The sequence below is a fragment of the Melanotaenia boesemani genome, chromosome 19 (assembly GCF_017639745.1).
Source record: "Melanotaenia boesemani isolate fMelBoe1 chromosome 19, fMelBoe1.pri, whole genome shotgun sequence".
Taxonomy (NCBI): domain Eukaryota; kingdom Metazoa; phylum Chordata; class Actinopteri; order Atheriniformes; family Melanotaeniidae; genus Melanotaenia; species Melanotaenia boesemani.
The window spans coordinates 31,631,960-31,654,048 of NC_055700.1; the positions used below are offsets into that span (position 1 = coordinate 31,631,960).

A 22,089-nucleotide genomic window follows, 5' to 3' on the forward strand; every position below is an offset into this window, starting at 1 on the left:
TAAACGCAACCGGAAATGACTTTGCCAGTATCCGTTGAAAAGCTGGTGGCTATATATATATATATATATATATATATATATATATATGTATACATATATTTCAGGCTCCCCAGGCTAAGCCCAGGGTGTCCTCAAAAGCTGGAGAAGCTGGTATCTCCTCCTCCTCATGCTGGCCTCTTGCCTGGTAAGCTCCATCCTTCTCAGTTCTATGTGGTTGGAAAGGTGACTAATCAGACTAACCAACCATGTATTACACAACCCTGGCTGGTTTAATGAAAGGGAAGCACTAACCAACCTTAACCAACCAGTTTAAACATGTCTTTGGGCTGTTCTTAGTGCAGAAATGGGCCTCCCCACATCTGAAAAGCTGTTTCTGACTAACTGATACATGGAAGTTATGGTTGACACTGCTGTAAAGTCATCGCAGTTCCAGTCCATAACTCCCACAGTTTCTTTTGGTTTCCCCTTTTTCTTTTCTAAAAACGCTGAATTTACTCTTCGTCCTGCAGAAAAGCTGCAGGCTCGTTTCTTTCTTCTGGTCAGGCCAAAAGAAAAAGAAAGAAGGGAGATTTCTCTGTAAACGTCCAATATGTTTCTGGGTTTTTATTAACAGGTGGCTGCTGGTAATCTGCTCAATGAGGTCTGAATTAATCAGCATCTCTTTATCCTACTGGTGTCATTAGGAGAATGAGAAGATAAAACCTCTGCGCTCCAACACAAGGCTGCCTTTCCAACAATCTTTTCCTAGTTTCTCCAACATCCCAGACACCTCTGCGTTATCCATGAAGGTTATAAATGTGGACCAATAAAAGTTAACATGAAAATAACTTTTCTTTTTTTCTTTCTTCTCATTCCTGAAAACAAAAACGAGTAAATTCTTGAAACAACTGTTTCCATCCAGGAAAATGTCTTTTCTGAGTCTTTAGTCTGTGGGCGGGGCTTGGGGAAGTCCACAGCCTTACGACGTTTTGACCAGGTCGTAGACGTAAATGAGAAAGTCGTCATCAAACTTAATGAAGTAGACGGACGGCTTGGCCTCCACCTGGTGTATTACCATGCCAGTTCGTTTGCCGCCGTCCTCTTTGGCGTACTCCACCTGTTTACCCACCAGGCTGTCCACCACTTCGCCAGGTTCCCTCTCGGCTGGGATGCCGTCGTCTGCGTAGAGGCAAATAAGATGTTAGGGCGCTAGCAAAGACAAGCAGACGTTTCTGGTGTTACTCTGGTGTTAATAAGGAGAACTTTTACTTCACTCACTGGAGTCAGGCATAATACGAAGGTCTCCCTCCTTATAGTCGTCCAGCAGCTGGTACATGTACAGGACAGGGTCTTTCTCATAGGTGATATAGAACCAGGTGGTCATGATGGGCGCTCGGGCCAACACCATCCCCCTCCACTCCTCCTTCGGACCCTTGTCCGTCTCGAACATATGTTCCACTGCTTTCCCGATCATGGCGTCTGCCAGGCTGACATCCGCCAGACGGGATTTAGCTGCAAAGAAGAAAAACAAAACACTGAAATACTGATGTCTCCAGGCGTCTATGCCTTTGTCTTGTAGGAAGTGTGGCGTTAGCATGGTGAAGCTACAACTTAGCACTTGGTCTTTAGGTCGTTGCCTCGGTGAAGAAAAATTTGGCTGATTTTCTTTTTTTTTTTTTAAGTCTTTTTGCCTTAAATAAGTAGTCATTTTTCCCAAACATCTGAGGATAGGTGGCTCTACTCTGCCTGAGGCTAATGCTAACCTTAGCACTGCAGCAGCTAATGTTAATACCATTTTAATCGTTATATTTCTACCCTGTTTAATTAATGTAGCACTGTATTATACGACCATGAACTTCTTACACTCAGGTTAATGTTAATATGAGAAAAAACTATTCAGCTTTTCCAGGTTTTATTTTCTCCTTTTTAGGGTCACATCTACAGTAGTAGCGGTTTAAAAGTTCCCATCCAAGCTGAAAGCCAGCCGAATACCTGCCGGCTTCCAGCCCAGTTCCATTCCAGTTCCAGCCAGCTGCCTTCCAACTTCCAGCCGCCAGAGAGGCCCCCTCCTTCTCCTGGGAGTGTCGATGTTTTAATCAAACTCCACCCATTCCTTGTAATATAGGGTAGACCCAGAAGATGGCGCTTCTCTCACAGACTTCTCATCGCCCGTAGTCTGTCAGATTTTATCTGAATTTACACTGACCGGCAGAGGCGCCACTCAAAGCACCTCTGATGGCCAGTCACAATTCATAAAAATGCATAAAACTTAATACATAATCATCGTTTGACGTGGAATGTGAAATTGTAACATGCTTGTGCGCTGCCAATTGTTTTATTCAGAAATGAATGCTAGTAGGTTAATAAAACCTTTCAAATACTGGATCACAGCCCCTAGCTCTATTCTCAATAGGATGTATTTATCATACTGATTAATCTTTTAATATTAGCATTATTAACATAGACAAATCAGATTTGGATCAAGCAACACAGAATCTGTTTGAGGTAGCTAGGAAGGGTTATTTTATTCTCATATTATTTATTTCACCTCCATAAGAAGACAGGGCGACAGATAAAAGCCCCACGCAGGATCGGAGATAATTTCTTCCACTTCAATGTGTCTAATCGCGGGGGGACATCCAACACTCGCTGTGCTGCGACTTCCTGCTCGCCGGGAATCCCGATTACGTCACCCCTCCAGGTGGGCTATTCCCCAACACGCTCTGATTACCATTCCAAAAGGTACTGTATGCAGCCCCCAACTTGAACATGCGCCTTCTTCAACATTCGCACCTGCTCCAGAAAATTACCATCTCTTAGGCTCCTCCACCACCACTTTGACTGTGGATTGATACGTAAATGAGCCGCAATGAGGCAGCTGAACAAGTGACCCAGTTTTGTGATTGTTGCACATTGGGTAAGAGTGGTCAAACGAGTCCAGTTTGTGTTGTCATGCTACCAGAAATTCAGTAGGCTAGTCGGTCCTAATGCAGTGAATTTCCATGTTAATGTTGCCAAATTCAATAGCATAGCAAGAGATGAAAAAAGAAACAACGATATTTCTTCAACATGTTAACCAAAATATTTACCTCTTAAAGCATAAACCAAGTATTTACAACAAGCAGTGTGCTTTTTAACGTTAACGTGTGCCATAGCCTACTGCACCGCTGTTCCTCCTTCCAAGTCTTCTTTTTTATTATATTGTTGTTTTATCATCTGAATATACTACAACAACACAGAGAAAATATATGAAAGTTTATTTTACGCTGGTATTTGCGCAGCAGAGTTTTCTGCCGCCGGATTTGTAGTCCAGGAACGGAGAACACAGCTGCTGCCAGGAAAGGTGGATTACATTTTGTTAAAGCACAGCAATCTCCGAGTAGCCTATTATAAATACCCTCTCAGTGGCAAAATAAAACACACTGGTCTGGTTTAGTCTTCACTCTGAAATGGTTCAGTCAGAGGAATATAAAGCTGTTTTAAAAATGTTGAGCAAGCTTAAAATAAACATTCATAGGCTATCTATGTGTTTTAGATTAACACAATGATAAAACAACAATAGGCTATAATAATGGAAAAGAAGACTTGAAAGCAGGAGCAGCGGTGCAGCATGGCAATGATGCGTTAATGGCTCAGGTCGCGGGTTAAACATCAGTCTGGTTCGGATTTAAATGGAATAAATACATTGGTGACGAGTCGGGTTCGGGAGTCATTCTAACGGGTTAGAGCAGGTATGCGTAGCAAAACGGAACCGTGCAGGACTCTGCTCTAAGCAGTTCGGACTTGGTTGACCTGGAACCATTTGACAATAAAATCTGGAGCCATCCTGCAACGCGCTCGCTTAGGCGTCCAGTTAAACCGTGTTTATTCAACCAGTCCCTACTTCATTGCATTCATTCTTTCCTCATAGCCTACGTGCACATTTTTTTCAAGATTGTTTATGTCAGTTTTGTTTTGGAAAACGAAAAAGGAGTCTTTGCGCAGAACTTATAACATTATTCTAATCTTGCCACTTGCCTATTTTATTATTGTGTATTTTTGTAATAACATGTAAATTCACTGCATAGGGACCAACTAGTCTACTGAATTTTGTGTGACAACACTAACAGAACTGTTTTGACAATGCAACAATTACAAAACTGCGGCTCATTTACTTATCAATCCATAGTCAAAGTGGTGGTGGAGGAGCCTTGGAGATGGTAATTTTATGGAGCAAGTGCGAATGTTGAGGAATTTAGCCTTTGTTCAAGTTGTGGGCTGCATTCAACTTGGTATACCTTTCAGAATGATAATAAACAGAACAAGACACACCAAACCAGGAGCTAAGACCACGAAGTTCAGCATCATGCTTATCTATCTTTGGCGTTTTTACACCAACATTTTTATACACTGGATAATGATAATAATTATCGATTAAAGTCACGGATAAAACTGCTGTTGTTAAAACACACCCATCTCTTACAAAATCTAAAATGTAAAACAAAAAAAACAACAAACAAAAAATCTGGATCACTGTAGAAATATCTTTATTCATTGCTGATCATCTGGCCATTGAAGCGTTTTTATTTGGAATTGGGAACAAATATTTTCCACCCTGTTATATTCTGTTCCACTCTGTTATGTTCCATTCCACCCTGTTAGTAAGGTGTTTTTTAATTTTTTTTTTTTTTTTACTAAAAACATTGAGGACTGTGAACCTTGTTGCACCATATTAGGAAGTGAGGAACATTAAATTGATTTTGCTTTTCTGTTCCCAGGTCAAAAGGAATGTAATTATCTCTCATTTGAAATACTTGATTATGCTTTCCTTCTTGCCTTTGTGGAAACAGAAACGTGATAATCTCTCACTTGAAAGCAAGCTGGGCGTACAATAGTGTGATGACGATGAAAACTCACATGACCAATGCTCAATAAAGGGTACATGAAAATGTGAGAAATGGTCAAAAGCACAAATACCGTTTGTGGTGAGTGAAACTATACAGCACAGTCCACAAGGCTCTTTTCAAGCACACTCCTCCCCCCAAGGAGTATGCTTGAACAGCTAACGGCAGGTAATGGCTGTGTTTACAAATGTAAAGGTGCTAATTGTTGGCCATTGAATTGTTAATTTCAAACCGGGCAGCCTTTTGGTTGTACTCTGGGCATGGTAGAGGGATAAGAAATCTCTGGGTTTTCTAGTGTTAAACACTGGAAGCGCCGCCAGCGGTCTTTTGATGACCGCCAGTCACGCTACCATGCTTATAGTGTATTAAAAACTAAACGGCTGAACCTGGTATTTTAGGACTTTTATTATATAGTTGTTGTCTATAGTTTTACCTGCTTACTTGTTTGGAAAAGTAAACACATCAATATTTACGAGCAGTTTAGCACGTCTAAACTTCCACAGAGCCGCTCAGGGAGACTCTTTCTCAGCCAAACTGTCGTATATCACGGCTATGGAGTTGTAATAAATGGCCGCCCTACTCTGCTTCTGATTGGCTGTAAGATCACAAACCCTGTGTGCTGATAGGCTGCTGGTTCCTGTCATTCCTACCAGCCTTTGCCCATGTGCTTGCTTCAGACAGCAGGCAGGCGGCTGTCCCACCACTGAGACACAGCTGTATGACGTTTTATCACGTTTTATCACTAGATCGCTATGAATAAAATCCAGGGACACTTCATTTCACAGTATAAACCATTTATTTACTTATCTACTTAGGATAATAGCACTTTGAGGCCTAATTCAGAATATAGGTTGGGCTGGGTCCGGACTTTTGTGATCCCTGCTTTACACATTATCAGTATTATGTTATTTTTACCTGCCGATATTACGTTATGATTTTGTCAATATTCAGTTATGCAGCAGCTGTATCAACCCCCACTGTGAATAACTTACGTTGCAGTCAAATGACCGCTGGCAGCGCTCCTCGGGATGTTTAGAAAGCTCGCTGCTAGTGACATTCACCACTTAGCCGACTTGAGGAGGTTGTGCTTTGCCTCATAACACCATTAGCTACACATGTCGGCTTTTTTGATACATTTATTTGACGCCATTTTCAAATCAAATCATTTTTTAAATGTTGGCAAAAATGCAACAAATGAGCGACACAGCTCATTATAAACTGTTTAGAGAGCAGCAAGATCAAATCACTGCTCCTCCCCGTGGACAAAAGAGGGATTGCAGCTGTTTTTTTACTTGGGCTGCTTAGGGGCAGAGCCTCGCTGACGACGTCATTGCGGGGGATTACATTACCCCCACAGACCTGTGAAGGATCGGCCAAGGATCAGTCAAGGACCAGTCAAGGACCAGTCAAGAACCAGTCAAGGACCCATCATGGAAACAGGGGAACTTTTAAACCGCTACTACTGTATATAAAGCCCAACGATGGGATGTAGGAACAACTAACCAACAGCAGTTCCAAAACAGTTGGATGCTGTTCAAAATGTAAACAAAAACAGAATTCAGTGATATATAGAATCTCATCAGGTCACATTTTATCCCCAGTAGAAGATCTCCAACACATCAGAGGATGAAACGGGGACATTTCACCATGAGATGAAAATATGAGCTGATCGTGAATCTGATGGAAAAAGTTGGAACAGGAGCAACAAAAGGCTGGAAAAGTACCTGGTACAAACCAGAAACACCTGGAGGAGCATTGGACAACAAACCAGGTTACCTGGCAACAGGTCAGTAACATGACTGGTATAAAAGGAGCATTTCAGAGAGGCAGAGTCTCTCAGATGGAAAGATGGACAGAGCTTCACCAATCTGAGACAAACTGGATCTAAAACTGTGGAACAATTTCAGAAAATGTTCCTCAGACTTTGAAGATCCTCCATCTACAGTGTAGCATATCATCAGAAGATTCAGAGAATCAGAAGGAATCTCTGTGTGCTGGGGACAAGGCTGGATGCTGGTGATGTTCTGCATTAAAAGCAGACATGATTCTCTACTGGAAACCACTGCATGGACTCAGGAAGACTTCCAGAAACCACTGTCTGTGAACACAGTTCACCCTGAAACCCACAAATGCAGGTTAAAGCTCCATCATGCAGAGAAGAAGCCAGATGTGAAGAGGATCCAGAACCAGCTTCTTCCGTCTTCTCTGGACCAAAGCTCATTTAAAATGGTCTGAGGCAAAGTGGAAACCTGGATGAAGATGTGAACTAGTTTGTGGAAAGCATGGACGGCGTGTCCTGCAGACTAAAGAGGAGAGGGAGCATCCAGCTTGTTATCAGTGGACAGGTGAAAAGCTGCATCTCTGATGGGATGGGGCTGCATTAGTGCCTATGGCGTGGGCAGCTTCCACATCTGTGAAGCTCCATCAATGCTGAAAAGTACATGGAGGTTTTAGAGCAACATCTGCTCCCATCCAGACAACGTCTCTTTCAGGGAAGACCTTGCAGATTTCAGCAAGACGATGCTGAACCACATCCTGCATCCATCACAGCAGCATGGCTTCACAGGAGAAGAGTCCGGCTGCTGAACTGGCCTGCCTGCAGTCCACACCTTTCACCTTCATCAGCTCAGATTTTCCACCTCATGGTGAAACGTCTCAGTTTCATCATCTGATGTGTTGCTGATCTGCTGCTGGGAGTAGAACATGACCTGATGGGATTCTGGTTTATTACATTTTACACAGCGTTCCAGCCGTTTCAGAACTGAAGTAAATTTGTTCCTGACTTTGGTTCTGGAAATGAACTGCGGCTTCCTGGGATACTCTCTCTATACTTTATATTGCCAATCTGTTATCAATTAGCCTGACTGCTAGTTATTAAACTCTTTCAGTCTGGCATCGCATTATAAATATCAGTTAATATAAGAAATAACCAACAGATGAATCTGTTTTAGTGTCTTATGGTGCAACATCACTCCGCTTGAATGACTTTATTCACATCTTTTTACACTAAATCTGCAGATGAAGTTTGGCTTTTCCCATGAACAGACCAGCTTAATCCTCCTTGATGCATCCCTCCAGATATCCAAGTTCCCAGCCTTACCCAGTCTGTCCGGCAGCACCTCCAACCCCTGAACCCTCTCGTCTTTATGAAGCTCCAGACCATAAACGCAGTCGAATCCATCATACTTTATCAGATAGAGTGACGGGTTCACTGGCACCTGATGAATGCAAAACATTTGAAACTAGGTTTTTTTCTTCCGGAGCTTCTTTCAACAGTAAAAGCAGTTAAATCCGCTACGAGCAGGAAAGCGAGTCATCCCCAGCCTCCGTTTACCTGGTCCAGGACTGTTCCTTTCCACACCACATGACCTCCTCCTTCCTTCCAGACGTGCTGGATGCGGCAGCCGACAAGGTTGTGCTGCGGCGGCGACAGAACCTTGCTGCTCTTATGCTTCCTTTGCAGAGACGTAAAGCCCAGTTTCAGTCGCTAAACCAGTTCTAGTAGCCGTGAGATGCAGCGTTTACTTACTTGTGTGGATTTTTTTTCTTCATCATGTTTGCAGAAACACCTGCATGCCCTGAGGAGACATAATGCATATTCACTAAATATTCCGCAAACAGCAGCTTTAACACGTTTTAACATGCTAACAGGCTGCGCAGCCGGCTGATCGGTTCTGGCTGACCGTCGCTTTATGGAACACCTCTGACTTGCTGCAGAGCCACGCCCATGTGGAGAGCTAGCAATGACGGAGGTGGAACCCTGGCTGCAAGTAGCGGCGTGTCTCATGTAAACGGACGGGGGAGAGCGAGTTTATCAAAAAGAAGAAAAACAGGCCGAGCAAAAAGAGAAGCTGCAGACAGCGGTCAGTAGTGGAGATAAAGAAGCTCATGTAGCTCCGTCTGTCCTCAGGTTGAGTTCCTGGCCGTCGCAAGGCTGAAAATAAAAACTTATATTGTTCGCCTTCTTTAGTTAACAAATGAAAGCTGTGTGCAGTTAAATTGTCAAGATAAAAAAGTTAAGTTAGAATTTGTTGGTGAGAGATTTAGATAATCACTTCTAAAGATAATAAAAGTCAGCTGTGTGTCTGCAGGCGGAGTTTATATTAAATTTCCATGTGTCCAGTCGGCTTTATGTTCTGCAAAACTGCATTTATTTATTTATGTCCTGTAAGCTGTAAATATAATCCCAAAGAGTCATTATCCAGGCCTGAGCATATAGTTTAATGCTCCGTACTGGAACCATGTTCAATCACATCGCTCCTGTTTAATTAATGAAAATTGAAAATAATAAAGTAGAACAATAGTGGGAGTTGCCAAAGAAAATCCAAAAGTTGGGTTTGAGCAATTTAATATATTAGCAACAATCCTATAAAGATATTAAAACTGTTATTGTTATTAATATAAAATCTAATCAAAGGGTAATAAACGCTGGTTGGAGGAAATGTTGCAGAGGCCCCAGAGACTCCAGAATCACCTCTGCAGATAATTACAGGTGAGCTGTAATGTCAGAGGGCTGATGGTGTGTTTTATATCTGTGTGTTGTATAGGTTGATCAGACTATGATCAGAAAAAATGAAGGATGTATCCTGATGAACAGAGAATGAGCTCCTGATGCTACTGATCTCCAGAAACCATGCTGAGCATCTCCTCTCAGTGCAGTCGTCTGGAAAATGATCCGCTGCTGTTTCATGGAGGCTTCTTTTTACTTTATCGGCACAAATAAGGAAACAACATCTAGATGCACCAAATATTTAATCTTCCACCACTGTCTGCTTTGCACATACACACGTGGACAAAATTGTTGGTTCCCTTCGGTTAATGAGAGAAAAACTCACAATGGTCACAGAAATAACTTGAATCTGACAAAAGTAATAATAAATAAAAATTCTATGAAATTTAACCAGTGAAAGTCAGACGTTGTTTTTCAACCATGTTTCAACAGAATTATTTAAAAAATAAACTCATGAAACAGGCCTGGACATAAATGATGGTACCCCTAGAAAAAACTGAAAAAAATGTGACCAAAGGGACGTGTTAATCCAAGGTGTGTCCACTAATTAGCATCACAGGTGTCTACAAGCTTGTAACCAGTCAGTGGGCCTATATATAGGCTGCAGGTAGTCACTGTGCTGTTTGGTGACATGGTGTGTACCACACTCAACATGGACCAGAGGAAGCAAAGAAATAGTTGTCTCAGGAGATTAGAAAGAAAATTATAGACCAGCATGTTAAAGGTAAAGGCTATAAGAACATCTCCAAGCAGCTTGATGTTCCTGTGGCTACAGCTGCACATATTATTCAGAAATGTAAGATCCATGGGACTGTAGCCAACCTCCCTGGACGTGGCCGCAGGAGGAAAACTGATGACAAATCAAAGAGACGGATAATACGAACGGTAACAAAAGAGCCCAGAAAAACTTCTAAAGAGATTAAAGGTGAACTTCAAGCTGAAGGAACATCAGTGTCAGATCGCAGCATCCGTCCTTGTTTGAGCCAAAGTGGACTTAATGGGAGACGACCAAGGAGGAACCATTGTTAAAAACAAACCATAAAAAAGCCAAACTACATGTTGACACGCCACAAAGCTTCTGGGAGAATGTCCTATGGACAGATGAGACAAAAATGGAACTTTTTACCAAGTTACTATGTTTCCAGATGGAGAAACGAAGCATATGAAGAAAAGAACACCATCCCTACTGTGGAACATGGAGGAGGTTCTGTTATGTTCTGGCTGCTTTGCTGCATCTGGTACAGGGTGTCTGGAATCTGAAGAAGAATATTTTTTATTTGTCATTATACACAGTGCAGAACACAGGTACAACGAAATTTGTTTCCAGTACAACCCGTCCGAGACTAGACAGCAACAACATGTAGACACAACAGGAACAGGCATACTGAGGCAGCAGCCACTTACAGCGCGCCTATGTATTAGAGTAGATATAGAAGGAAAATATAACATTGGGGGAATAAGATGTGGCTGGGGAGAAAAAAAAGGCATCACCACACTGGGCCTAAGGGCCCAGTGTTGAGATACAAAAAAAAAAAAAAAAATCTGTGCAGGTACAATGAAATCTCAAGACTATCAAGGATTCTAGAGAGAAATGTGCTGCCAGTGTCAGAAAGCTTGGTCTCAGTCGCAGGTCATGGGTCTTACAACAGGACAAAGACCCAAAACACAGCTAAAAACACCAAGAATGGCTAAGACGAAAACATGGACTATTCTAAAGTGGCTTCTATGAGCCCTGACCTAAATCCTATTGAGCATCTTTGGAAGGAGCTGAAACATGGCGTCTGGAAAAGGCTCCTTCAAACCTGAGACAACTGGAGCAGTTTGCTTATGAGGAGTGGCCAAAATACCTGCTGAGAGGTGCAGAAGTCTCATTGACAGTTACAGGAATCATTGGATTGCAGTGGTTGCCTCAAAAGGTTGTTCAACTAAATATTAAGTTAAACTTAAGTTAAACATCATTTTTGTCCAGGCCTGTTTCATGAGTTTATTTTTTAAATAATTCCGTTGAAACATGGTTGAAAAGCAACGTCTGACTTCATTGGTTAATTTTCATAGGATTTTTATTTGTTATTACTTTTGTCAGATTCAAGTTATTTCTGTGGTCTATGTGAGTCTTTCTTTCATTAACTGAAGGGAACCAACAATTTTGTCCACGTCTGTATTGTAGAGGTGCAGGGTTCATCTTGGCTTTTCACATCGTTTTCTTCTGGGTCGCTGCGTGATGCTGCAGCCGAGTTTTGCCTTACACACCGACTCACTGTGTAGCGGGACATGTACGCCATCACAAATCCATCTTGACCACCCCAGTGACCCACAGCGGCAGACCCACGGCCCACCACCCCCAAGCCCCCCCTCACAAGTGCACTTAACCCCGCCCCAACCACACACAGAAACACATGCACACACCTTCATGCACGGCCCAGGACCGACGCCCACCAACCCAGGCGCCACCAGTGGCCTCACCCACCGCCACGAGGCAACTCCAACCGCTGGCCCCCACAGCCCCCGACGAGGCCTGACCCAGAGCCACCCCCACTGCAGAGCAGCCCGGTCCCGCACCACGGGCAACCACAAAGAACCCGCAACCACCAGTCACTCCCGGCCATTTCCCAAACCCCCATAGCAACGAGGTCACAGTCCTCCACCTACACTAAGTGATAGAACTAAGAACAGGGGACCAGAGGGAATGAGATTCAGCTAAATAGTTCTTTGAGGAGGCAGACATTGTCTCACTACTGATGTGGTCAGCTAAGAGATTCCTAAACAGCTGAATACACAGCTTATTTTTGTTTTTCCAGTTCACAAGGATAGTTTTCTTTGCAATGCATAATGCTGTGCGTATCATGTGTGCAGGGTTAATTGCCATATTAATGTCACCCAAGTCACCTAGAAGACATAGTGCGGGGATTGTAGGAATATTACATTTAAACCATGTTGACATGTCCACACATACCTGAAGCCAGAACCTGCGGACAGGTGTGCAGGACCACAAGGCATGGAGATAGTTGTCAGGTGTGTTTTCATTGCAGTGTGTGCAGATGTTTGATTGTGACAGACCCATCCTGAACATCCTTTGTCCTGTATAATGAGATCTATGCAGAATTTTGAATTGTATTAGTTGCATATTTGAATTCTTAGTCATTTTAAAGGTGTTTAAACATATTTGTGACCATTTATCTTTATTAAAGTTACTGGATAAGTGACCCTCCCATTTTGAAGTTGGAAGACAGATTGAGTCTTCTAGTTTAGATAACAGTCTATATGTTTTTGATAATAGCTTTGGGGCATTGAGATTCATGAATTCTGCCGCCCTGATAGGTAGCATTAAAGCAGGCCACTAAAGAGGAACTGATATTGATGCTTTTAAAACACTGATGTGTTTTGATGGTTGAGCTGATGAATGGCAGGTCAGAGATAAACAGATTCTCACACAATGCTTGCTCTACATCTAACCATGATTCATCCAGACTGCTAGGTTTAAGCCATTTGGAGATATACTGCAGCTTGTTAGCTAAGAAAACATGATTAAAGTTGGGTAGCTCCAATGAACTTCTATCTTTAGTCTGTTGTAAAGTTTTTAGACTGATACGTGATGACTTGTTTTTCCATAAAAATTTGGATCTATGTGAGTCCAGTGACTTAAACCAGGTGGAGGATGGTTTAGTGGGTATCATTGAAAACAGGTAGTTTACTTTAGATAGAACCATCATTTTAACTGTGGCAACCCTCACCATGAGTGATATGGGTAAGTGCCTCCACCATGAGAGATCATCCTCTTCTGTTTTAAGTAGCTGGACATAATTTAGCTTTGTTAGTTCTGATAACCTGGGGGAAATGTTTATGCCTAGATATCTAATGTTTCCAGACTGTATTGTAGTATTGGGTGTGTTTTGTAGGTCACAGTTGATGGGCATAATAATAGTCTTAGACCAGTTAATAGAGTAGTCAAATATTGATGAGAATGTGTTAATAAGTGTGATTGTCTGGGGCAGAGATGTCTGTGAGTTCTGGAGGAAAAGTAATACATCATCAGCATAAAGACTTATCTTGTGTTCTATATTTTTGGCATGGATTCCTTTAATCTCTTTATTTTGTCTTATGGCAGCAGCTAGGGGTTCAATAAAAATAGCAAAGAGTGATGGAGAAAGCGGGCAGCCCTGTCTGGTGCCTCTCTGCAAACAGAAGCTTGGAGAGGTTTGATCATTGGTCTTCACACATGCATTAGGGTTGTTATAATATAAGGCTGTATTATTAGGGTTGTTATAATATAAGGCTGTATTATTTCCAGCAGTCACACATTTGCTGGCCACTTTATCAGTTCAACAGATTTGTTAACATTAACCAACCAATCAGATGGCAGCATGTAGTCATGTAGACGTGGTGAAGACCACTTGCTGAAGGTCAAACTGAGCATCAGAATGAGGAAGAAAGAGGATTTAAGGGACTTTGAACGTCGCATGGTTGTTGGTCTGTGTATTTACTGGGATTTCCACCCACAACCATCTGGACCATTGTCTGGACCAGGATGCAGCAGAAGACCACACCGGGTGCCTCCTGCCAGCTAAGAACAGGAAACGTCTCATTCAGTTACTATTATTTCACATCTACAGAGAAGCTCTGTGACAAAACATTAACCTTTTAGCAAAATATGTTTATCAGTTGAAATTTGACCAGAGATTTGCAGACCTACCGACCTTTCTACAGACATACAGAGACTCATCTAAAAGAGTCAACAGAGACATTTAGTCTAAAGGTCCATTTGTGCTGGATGGATACAAAGACTGACAGACAGTTTTGTCCGTCTTCTGTGTCGGTTATGTGCGTAATTTAGTCCGTTTTCCAGGGGCTTAGCTATCCGTCACTCCATCAGAAGATGGAGCAATAGCACTGAAATTACAGGGGCAGTGCTGAGCTAACACACAACCAGCGAAAGGAACAAACCAAAGAAGAAGAAGAGGAACAGGAAGATGACATAACCGCCAAATAAAAAGCACCCGAAGAAAAAGAAGATGCAGACGAAGAAGAAAAACTGCTTCATCTTCTTTTTGTGTTTTTGGACCGCTGTAAACAACTTTATAGCAACGCATTACCGCCAAAAACCGGTGTCAAAACATGGAAATGAATTCTAAACTCGACACTGCCCTCTTGTGTATGAACTGACATATTACACATAGAACTATACAAGACGTATAGAAGTATGAGGGCGGCGATGTATGACGAAACTGTAATAACGGGCCTTAAAAGACACAGGAGGACACAGCAGCAAACGCTGAAGCTGCGGTATGGTTAGCCATCAAGGTATAGAATAGAATAGAATAGAATAGAATAGAAATACTTTATTAATCCCTTTGGAGAGTACTCAGGGAAATTTGGGGTGCTAATTACTCCGGAAACTCACTGAAATCCTTGTTATAAAAGCAGAGTGCAGATTATTCTTTAGCTCTTACTGTCAGCAGGGTCTGAACTGTCTCAACTGTATCTGTACCTGTATTAATGTATCTGACCTGTATCAATGTATCTGACCTGTATCAGCTGTTACTGACCTGTATCAGCTGTTACTGACCTGTATCAGCTGTTACTGACCTGTATCAGTGTATCTGATCTGTATCAATGTATCTGACCTGTATCAGCTGTTACTGACCTGTATCAGCTGTTACTGACCTGTATCAATGTATCTGACTTGTATCAATGTATCTGACCTGTATCAGCTGTTACTGACCTGTATCAGTGTATCTGATCTGTATCAATGTATCTGACCTGTATCAGCTGTTACTGATCTGTATCAGCTGTTACTGACCTGTATCAGCTGTTACTGATCTGTATCAGCTGTTACTGATCTGTATCAGCTGTTACTGACCTGTATCAGCTGTTACTGATCTGTATCAGCTGTTACTGACCTGTATCAGTGTATCTGACCTGTGTCAGCTGTTACTGACCTGTATCAGTGTATCTGACCTGTGTCAGCTGTTACTGATCTGTATCAGCTGTTACTGACCTGTATCAGCTGTTACTGATCTGTATCAGCTGTTACTGACCTGTATCAGCTGTTACTGATCTGTATCAGCTGTTACTGACCTGTATCAGTGTATCTGACCTGTGTCAGCTGTTACTGACCTGTATCAGTGTATCTGACCTGTATCAGCTGTATCTCTGTGTCCCGGAGTGCTCTTCATTCATCTGGAGTCAGGCAGGGGAGCCATGCTGCCCACCCAAGCGGCAACAATGCAAACCTCTCCAGGTCTGAAAGAACAAGGGCAAAACAAGGGCACATGTAACCATCTCAGATATGTTTCTACCATCTACCACACACTTTTTTTACCAGCTGCATAAAAATCAGCGGGAAAAAATCTTTTTATTCATATTCTGCAACAATCCCGCCAATAAAAAATCTTTCTACAGAAATAATGTTTCCTCATTTAGATAAATTCTTTGAATCCTCTTATAACCCACAATGGAAGACAGGAGGACCCTCAGAGCAAACACACCCTGATTTCCTCTCCATGAAGCCACCATTTCTGCAATTATGAATTAGCATAAAATGCTGCTAAAAACAACTCCAGATAACTTTACAACTTAGTGTTCATGACTTGTTTTATGCCACAGTGACATTTATTATGTCAGCATTCTGAGGCTGGTGGTGAGCGATGCTGCAAGACATGGTACCAATAAAGGGCTATTATCGTTGATACCAATACTTTTTAATATGACTGTCAAAATGAACGATTCAATGCAAAGAGGTTAACCTGTGAATCTAGTACATTCTTCTAATGCGAAAGTCTTCTTGACCATGCACACATATTTAAAGATACATAAGGTTCAGATATCTAATGAAGCTTTGATGCAGCACTTTGAGAGCATCCAGCTTCTTCTGGAGTCGCCGGCTGAGGCTTTCCCTCCTGGTGGAGGGAGGTGATGGTTTCTGCCCAGCTGTCAGGTCAGCAACCTTCCCCATGATGCTGGACTGTACTGGAACAGACTGAGACCATTTAAACCAGAGGTCACTAACAAGGGGACCACGGTCCGGATCCGGACCCAGAACATGTCCCACATGGATCTGGAGTTAAAATATAAAATCATATGTGGTGCTTTTACTTGCAGGTAAACTGCCAGCTAGATCAGACAAAGCAGGGATAGAGTCGGCTGTGCCGCAGAAAGGCAGCAGAATTGCTAAATCTGCCTGTGATCAGTGACTTTGGGCTGGTTTTTCTGTTAAGTCTCTAGCAAATAGCATCAGTTGGGGGTTTTTAGGCCTGTTTTTTCTGAGTGTAGCTGCTTATCTGGGCTGGTCCTGCACCTGTTATGAAGCCTCCTGATTTTCTCACAGCTGTCCACAATATGGGATATTATGTTAGAGTCCAGACTATAAGAGGGAGGATCTAAGTCACAGTTTCTGATCGCCATCAGAATGTACCTGCATTATAATAAACTCACACTTAAATACAAGTTTTCAAGACTTCACTCGTCTTCTAAGACGCACATGCAGAGAAATGTATGCTATCGCCCTCCATGGTCACAAAATTGTTGGTTCCCTTCGGTTAATGAAAGAAAAACTCACAATGGTCACAGAAATAACTTGAATCTGACAAAAGTAATAATAAATAAAAATTCTATTAAATTTAACCAATGAAAGTCAAACATTGCTTTTCAACCATGTTTCAACATAATTAGTTAAAAAATAAACTCATGAAACAGGCCTGGACATAAATGATGGTACCCCTAGAAAAAACTGAAAAAAATGTGACCAAAGGGACGTGTTAATCCAAGGTGTGTCCACTAATTAGCATCACAGGTGTCTACAAGCTTGTAACCAGTCAGTGGGCCTATATATAGGCTACAGGTGGTCACTGTGCTGTTTGGTGACATGGTGTGTACCACACTCAACATGGACCAGAGGAAGCAAAGGAAAGAGTTGTCTCAGGAGATTAGAAAGAAAATTATAGACCAGCATGTTAAAGGTAAAGGCTATAAGACCATCTCCAAGCAGCTTGATGTTCCTGTGGCTACAGCTGCACATATTATTCAGAAATGTAAGATCCATGGGACTGTAGCCAACCTCCCTGGACGTGGCCGCAGGAGGAAAACTGATGACAAATCAAACAGACGGATAATACGAACGGTAACAAAAGAGCCCAGAAAAACTTCTAAAGAGATTAAAGGTGAACTTCAGGCTGAAGGAACATCAGTGTCAGATCGAACCATCCGTCGTTGTTTGAGCCAAAGTAGACTTAATGGGAGACGACCAAGGAGGAACCATTGTTAAAAACAAACCATAAAAAAGCCAAACTACATGTTGACACGCCACAAAGCTTCTGGGAGAATGTCCTATGGACAGATGAGACAAAAATGGAACTTTTTACCAAGTTACTATGTTTCCAGACGGAGAAACGAAGCATATGAAGAAAAGAACACCATCCCTACTGTGGAACATGGAGGAGGTTCTGTTATGTTCTGGCTGCTTTGCTGCATCTGGTACAGGGTGTCTTGAATCTGTGCCGGTACAATGAAATCTCAAGACTATCAAGGGATTCTAGAGAGAAATGTGCTGCCAGTGTCAGAAAGCTTGGTCTCAGTCATGGATATATATATATAGATATATATATATATCTATATATATATATAAAATCCATGTAAAACAACTGTAAGTGACATCAGGATCTACAAGCAGGGCTTTATTTCGCTTATATGTCTGATGCCAAGTCAGCAAACGGTGGAAGTCTAGGCTGCGACGTCTTGTTTGGCCAAAGATCAATATCATCTGTGTTATTATTATTTTTCAGAAATATTTTGTGAAATCATATCTGGGCGATATCACCCACCACTACCCTCGGACCTCTGATGTTTAGTTAAGGTCATCTAACACTAAATAATTGATAACATTTGATTTCCTGCCTGCACCCACTCCGTTTTGTTTTTTTTTTTAAAGCACTTCAGGCTCCAGAGATCCTGATTCCATGTGGGTGAAACTTCTAAATGATAAAAAAAAAACATTAGCGGAGGCACTTACTCGATTATATGCAAGTTTGTTCCAAATATGTTCTCATAAGGAACTGTTTCTCATAGTAAATGTGATGAAGTGGATCAGCTTTGTACCCTAAAATAAATAAAAGAAAGAAAATAATCTACACTTGTGGGTTTTTCCCCACCTCATCAGAGAGACAGTGTAGCTGGATCATCCAGAGACATTTTAAACGTGGACCATCATGTTAATCACAGCACGATAAAGTCCTGCAGAACCAGCAGCCACAAAGCAAAGCTGGAACCTGCATCCTGCTGGATGGGGACATCGCTCAGTTTTCTGCTGTTCTTACCTGGTAAGAAACACCTGGAGCCATCAAGTCACTCTACATATATACATGAAGAAGTAAAGAAGCCTGCAGGGTTAGCAGCAGTTACCTGATCTCCAGCGAACAGGAGTGCTGATGAGATGTCACACTCTTGTGTTTCTGGGAATCGAGCTTCAGTCGTCTTGGACAAAACCCAAATTTAACCTGCAACAGTAAAAGACAAAGTTTAAAGGTTTTATATGGGCTCACAGATTAACACCGGGGTATCTTTATATGTTCAAACAAATAAAAAAAACTTCAAATCTCTTGTGTTTTCTGCGTGTGAGCAGCAGGGGGCGACATCTGTCTGGAAGACTGCTACAGGCCTGATTTCACTCTGCAGCCTCCCGCATGGAAACCACCCAAGATGGTGAAATGTTCACCTGAAAGCTCGTCATGCACTCCAGGTGTTTCTCTCAGAGGGATAAAGGACGTTTTAATCGACTGAACAGCTGCTGCCGAAGGCGGCATGACACTTTAATTATTGATCAGTGGAGCGAATGGATTATTTATTTGCAGGGGTGTTATGTAACACATCTGATCCTCTAACTGCTCAGGGCCTTTAAAAAAAACATTAAGGCTTCAAACCATACCCTCGTTGCATGAATATCCAACATATGTGCGGCTAGAAAAAATCCCAGCTCCAGCAGAGACCACGTTCCTGCACCACCGCGTTCGCCAATTGCTACAGATTTTCCTCCAGCGGAGCAGACGTTCCTGCCAACCTGCAGAGGAATCGACTCGACGAGCAGAGACTTTCTGCAGTTTGGCTACATCTGGTGCTGATTTTCCTCCTGTTGCCCTGAGCTACTTATGATTAGTCATTTCTCTCATGAGGGCGGAGCAGCGGGGGACAGAGACGTCGACCTGCAGCTTGAAAGCATGAAAACAGAGAAACGGAGCAAAACTTGGTGTCTTGGCCACTGATGCTCCACCTTCTCCTCCCTGAAGTCTCACCGGCCAGTTTCCTGTTCCTCTGTATAGACCATGACCCCGAACACACCGCCGTCCTGATGTAGAAAACTCCTATGCTGAAGTCGGCCTTCCTCCTCCATCTGGATCACATCAACTCCCGGCCTGCCCACATTGTTCTGTAGTTTCTCACACATGTTGAAGTCCAAACCCCAAAACGTTCACCGCCAGCTCAGACTTTCCATCACATAGTAGAATGTCTCAGCATTTCAACGTTGTTCAGCCTCTACTGGCCGTTCTGCTTTATTTATGTTGTCCACAGCTTCCTGGATGGTCTGGGACAGGCTGGATTTCTCCTTTAAAAAGCCGTCATCAGCTAGCAGCCTTTCTAATAATTCACGTTTATCCTCCCAACTCATTCAGATACTCGTCTTTCTGGCATAGATACTAAAACCTCTTCAATAAAAACCTAAAGTACCCATGTGGAACATCCCACTCCAAGGTCATGTGATTTTTCTGAGACACTACAGATGCTCTGTTCGGTGTGTACGGCCAGATGTGCTGCAGATGTGTCGAAATAATACATGTACCAACAAAAACTGGCGAGGCTACTTCAGAACTCATCTTCCTGATGCTTGAGGTTCAGATTTTGTTTCTATAGGAGGGCCTTAGTTTCACCTGGATCCACCTACCTGCAGGACCACCCTTGATTGACAGATGGGGCCCAGAGGAGCATTAAAATCAGCTTTTAACCTGTCCCTGCTTCTGTTACTGCATCTGAACGAGACGATGCAGCAGATTCATGAGTCTGAGCCAAACAGAGCTCCACTTCAAACATTCAGGTTTTTACATCTTCCTGTTCAGCCCTTACTGGTCTGCCAGCCATCTGACTGGTTCAGGTAAATATACCAGTTTACAGCCATCGTCTAACTAAAAGAAGAAGCGGGTTCTGCAGAGCCAGAGTCAGCCATGTTGCTGGATTTTCCTTCCTTCTTCCTCTCCATTAATAACTAATCAGAGGGGAAAGAAAGGGGCGGGTACCGGCCTCAGACCACCGAACAACACTGCTGCTCGATAGTAGGTCTGCTGGGAAGCAAGGAATGCCCCAGACACGGAGAGACAACCGTGGACTGGGTCAGGTCTGCCACTGCCTTCCCCCGCCCCTCCCCCCAGGCGGGAGAACGTAACTAACAAAACGAACGCTCAGTGTGGTTTAGCTTGTTTACCTTCTGACTAGCTACATAGCAGAGAGACGCGTGCTCCTTTCTGTCTTACCGTGAATATTGTTAAAAAAAAAAATAAATAAAAAATAAAGAATGACGGTCGAAGCGGAAAACGATGGGTTCTCGCCTCCTGCGGTCTGCCCAGAGAGCCGGTTTCCACTTCCAAGGAACCAGAGACGCTTCACGGCCATCTCACCGCGGGAAGTTAAGCTAGCAGCCGCAATACGATTCACGTCCGGTGAAACATGTCACAATAAAAGCGCCCATGTTCCCACACGTACATAACTAAAAATAAAGATTAAAAGTTGGCATTTGTTGGATTATTTCGTTGCTTCTTGACAATATGTTTTTATACATTTGGAAAGGCAGTTAACTGCCATTTAAATAGAACCACATTTGGAAGGAAATTGTACTTGTGAGATAAGCTAATTAAAAACTTCCCAAACCATAATTGCCGGTTTCTGATATTAACTCATGCAGGAGGGGCTTTTTTTTTGGTGGGGGATTTCTATGTGGGATATGTATTCAGTTTTTGATGGTACAGCACAGACAGATATAATTATAAATTCAGCTTTGGAAAGGACTAAAACTACAACATCCTGGTACCTCCTCCACTCGCTGGTCTCCAGCCTGGTTACACACTGCTGTAGGATTGTTGCCAGTCAGCCAGCCAAAGAAAATAAGAAGAAAAACATTTAAATCATCAAACATTTGTATTTACTCATATAGGCTATTTATTTATGTAAAGTTATCTCATTAATCCAGCCATACTGATTTATGTTGATAATTAATAGTTAATATTGATCTATTTTCTCATTTATATGAAATTAACCTATTAATTGTGTAAAACTGATTAAACTTCAAATAAAGTCTAATATTTTTCCACACAGCATAACAATGATTACACGGTGCTATGAATTTACGTTCTGTAATTTAATGCTTACAATGAATCAAAATTAAATAAAATGAAATTAAAAAACAGTCAAATTAACCAGCTTTTATTTTGACTGTCTTACTTCCGGTATTTTTGCTGAAACCCTGACGTCCTCATCAAAGACTCCGAATGAGCAGAGGAGAGACCTGCTGAGAGCCATGAACTTCTGGCTGCAGAGCTCCACTTTGGAGGCGTTCAGGTGCAGGTTCCTCTCAGGACACCGCCACCAAAGGGCAGGAAAAAGCTAAACATTTTCAAAATAAAATGCACCTACAAATCGGCTGTGTTTTAACCCTGTCTTCCTCTGTGCAGCACGCTATAAATA

The 22,089-nt window shown here is 42.4% G+C and overlaps 1 protein-coding gene across 7 annotated transcripts; it reads right to left on the reverse strand.

The window, feature by feature from the left end:
- Positions 1-588: 588 nt before the first annotated feature.
- LOC121629702 (spindlin-Z) lies at positions 589-21,054 on the reverse strand. Of its 7 annotated transcripts, none has more exons than XM_041969427.1 (8): positions 20,883-21,054; positions 18,766-18,860; positions 15,506-15,612; positions 8,392-8,440; positions 8,197-8,317; positions 7,963-8,080; positions 1,258-1,491; positions 589-1,158 (listed from the first exon to the last, which is right to left on the reverse strand). In XM_041969427.1, the coding sequence occupies exons 3-8, from the start codon at positions 15,543-15,545 to the stop codon at positions 959-961; spliced, it is 762 nt and encodes a 253-aa protein (XP_041825361.1). In that variant the 5' UTR covers positions 15,546-15,612; positions 18,766-18,860; positions 20,883-21,054; the 3' UTR covers positions 589-958. The 7 variants fall into 7 exon arrangements, with proteins under 7 accessions (XP_041825361.1, XP_041825360.1, XP_041825365.1 ...); XM_041969426.1 differs by having other exon boundaries at positions 20,834-21,054; XM_041969431.1 differs by having other exon boundaries at positions 15,487-15,612; positions 20,834-21,054.
- Between the last annotated feature and the right edge of the window lie 1,035 nt (positions 21,055-22,089).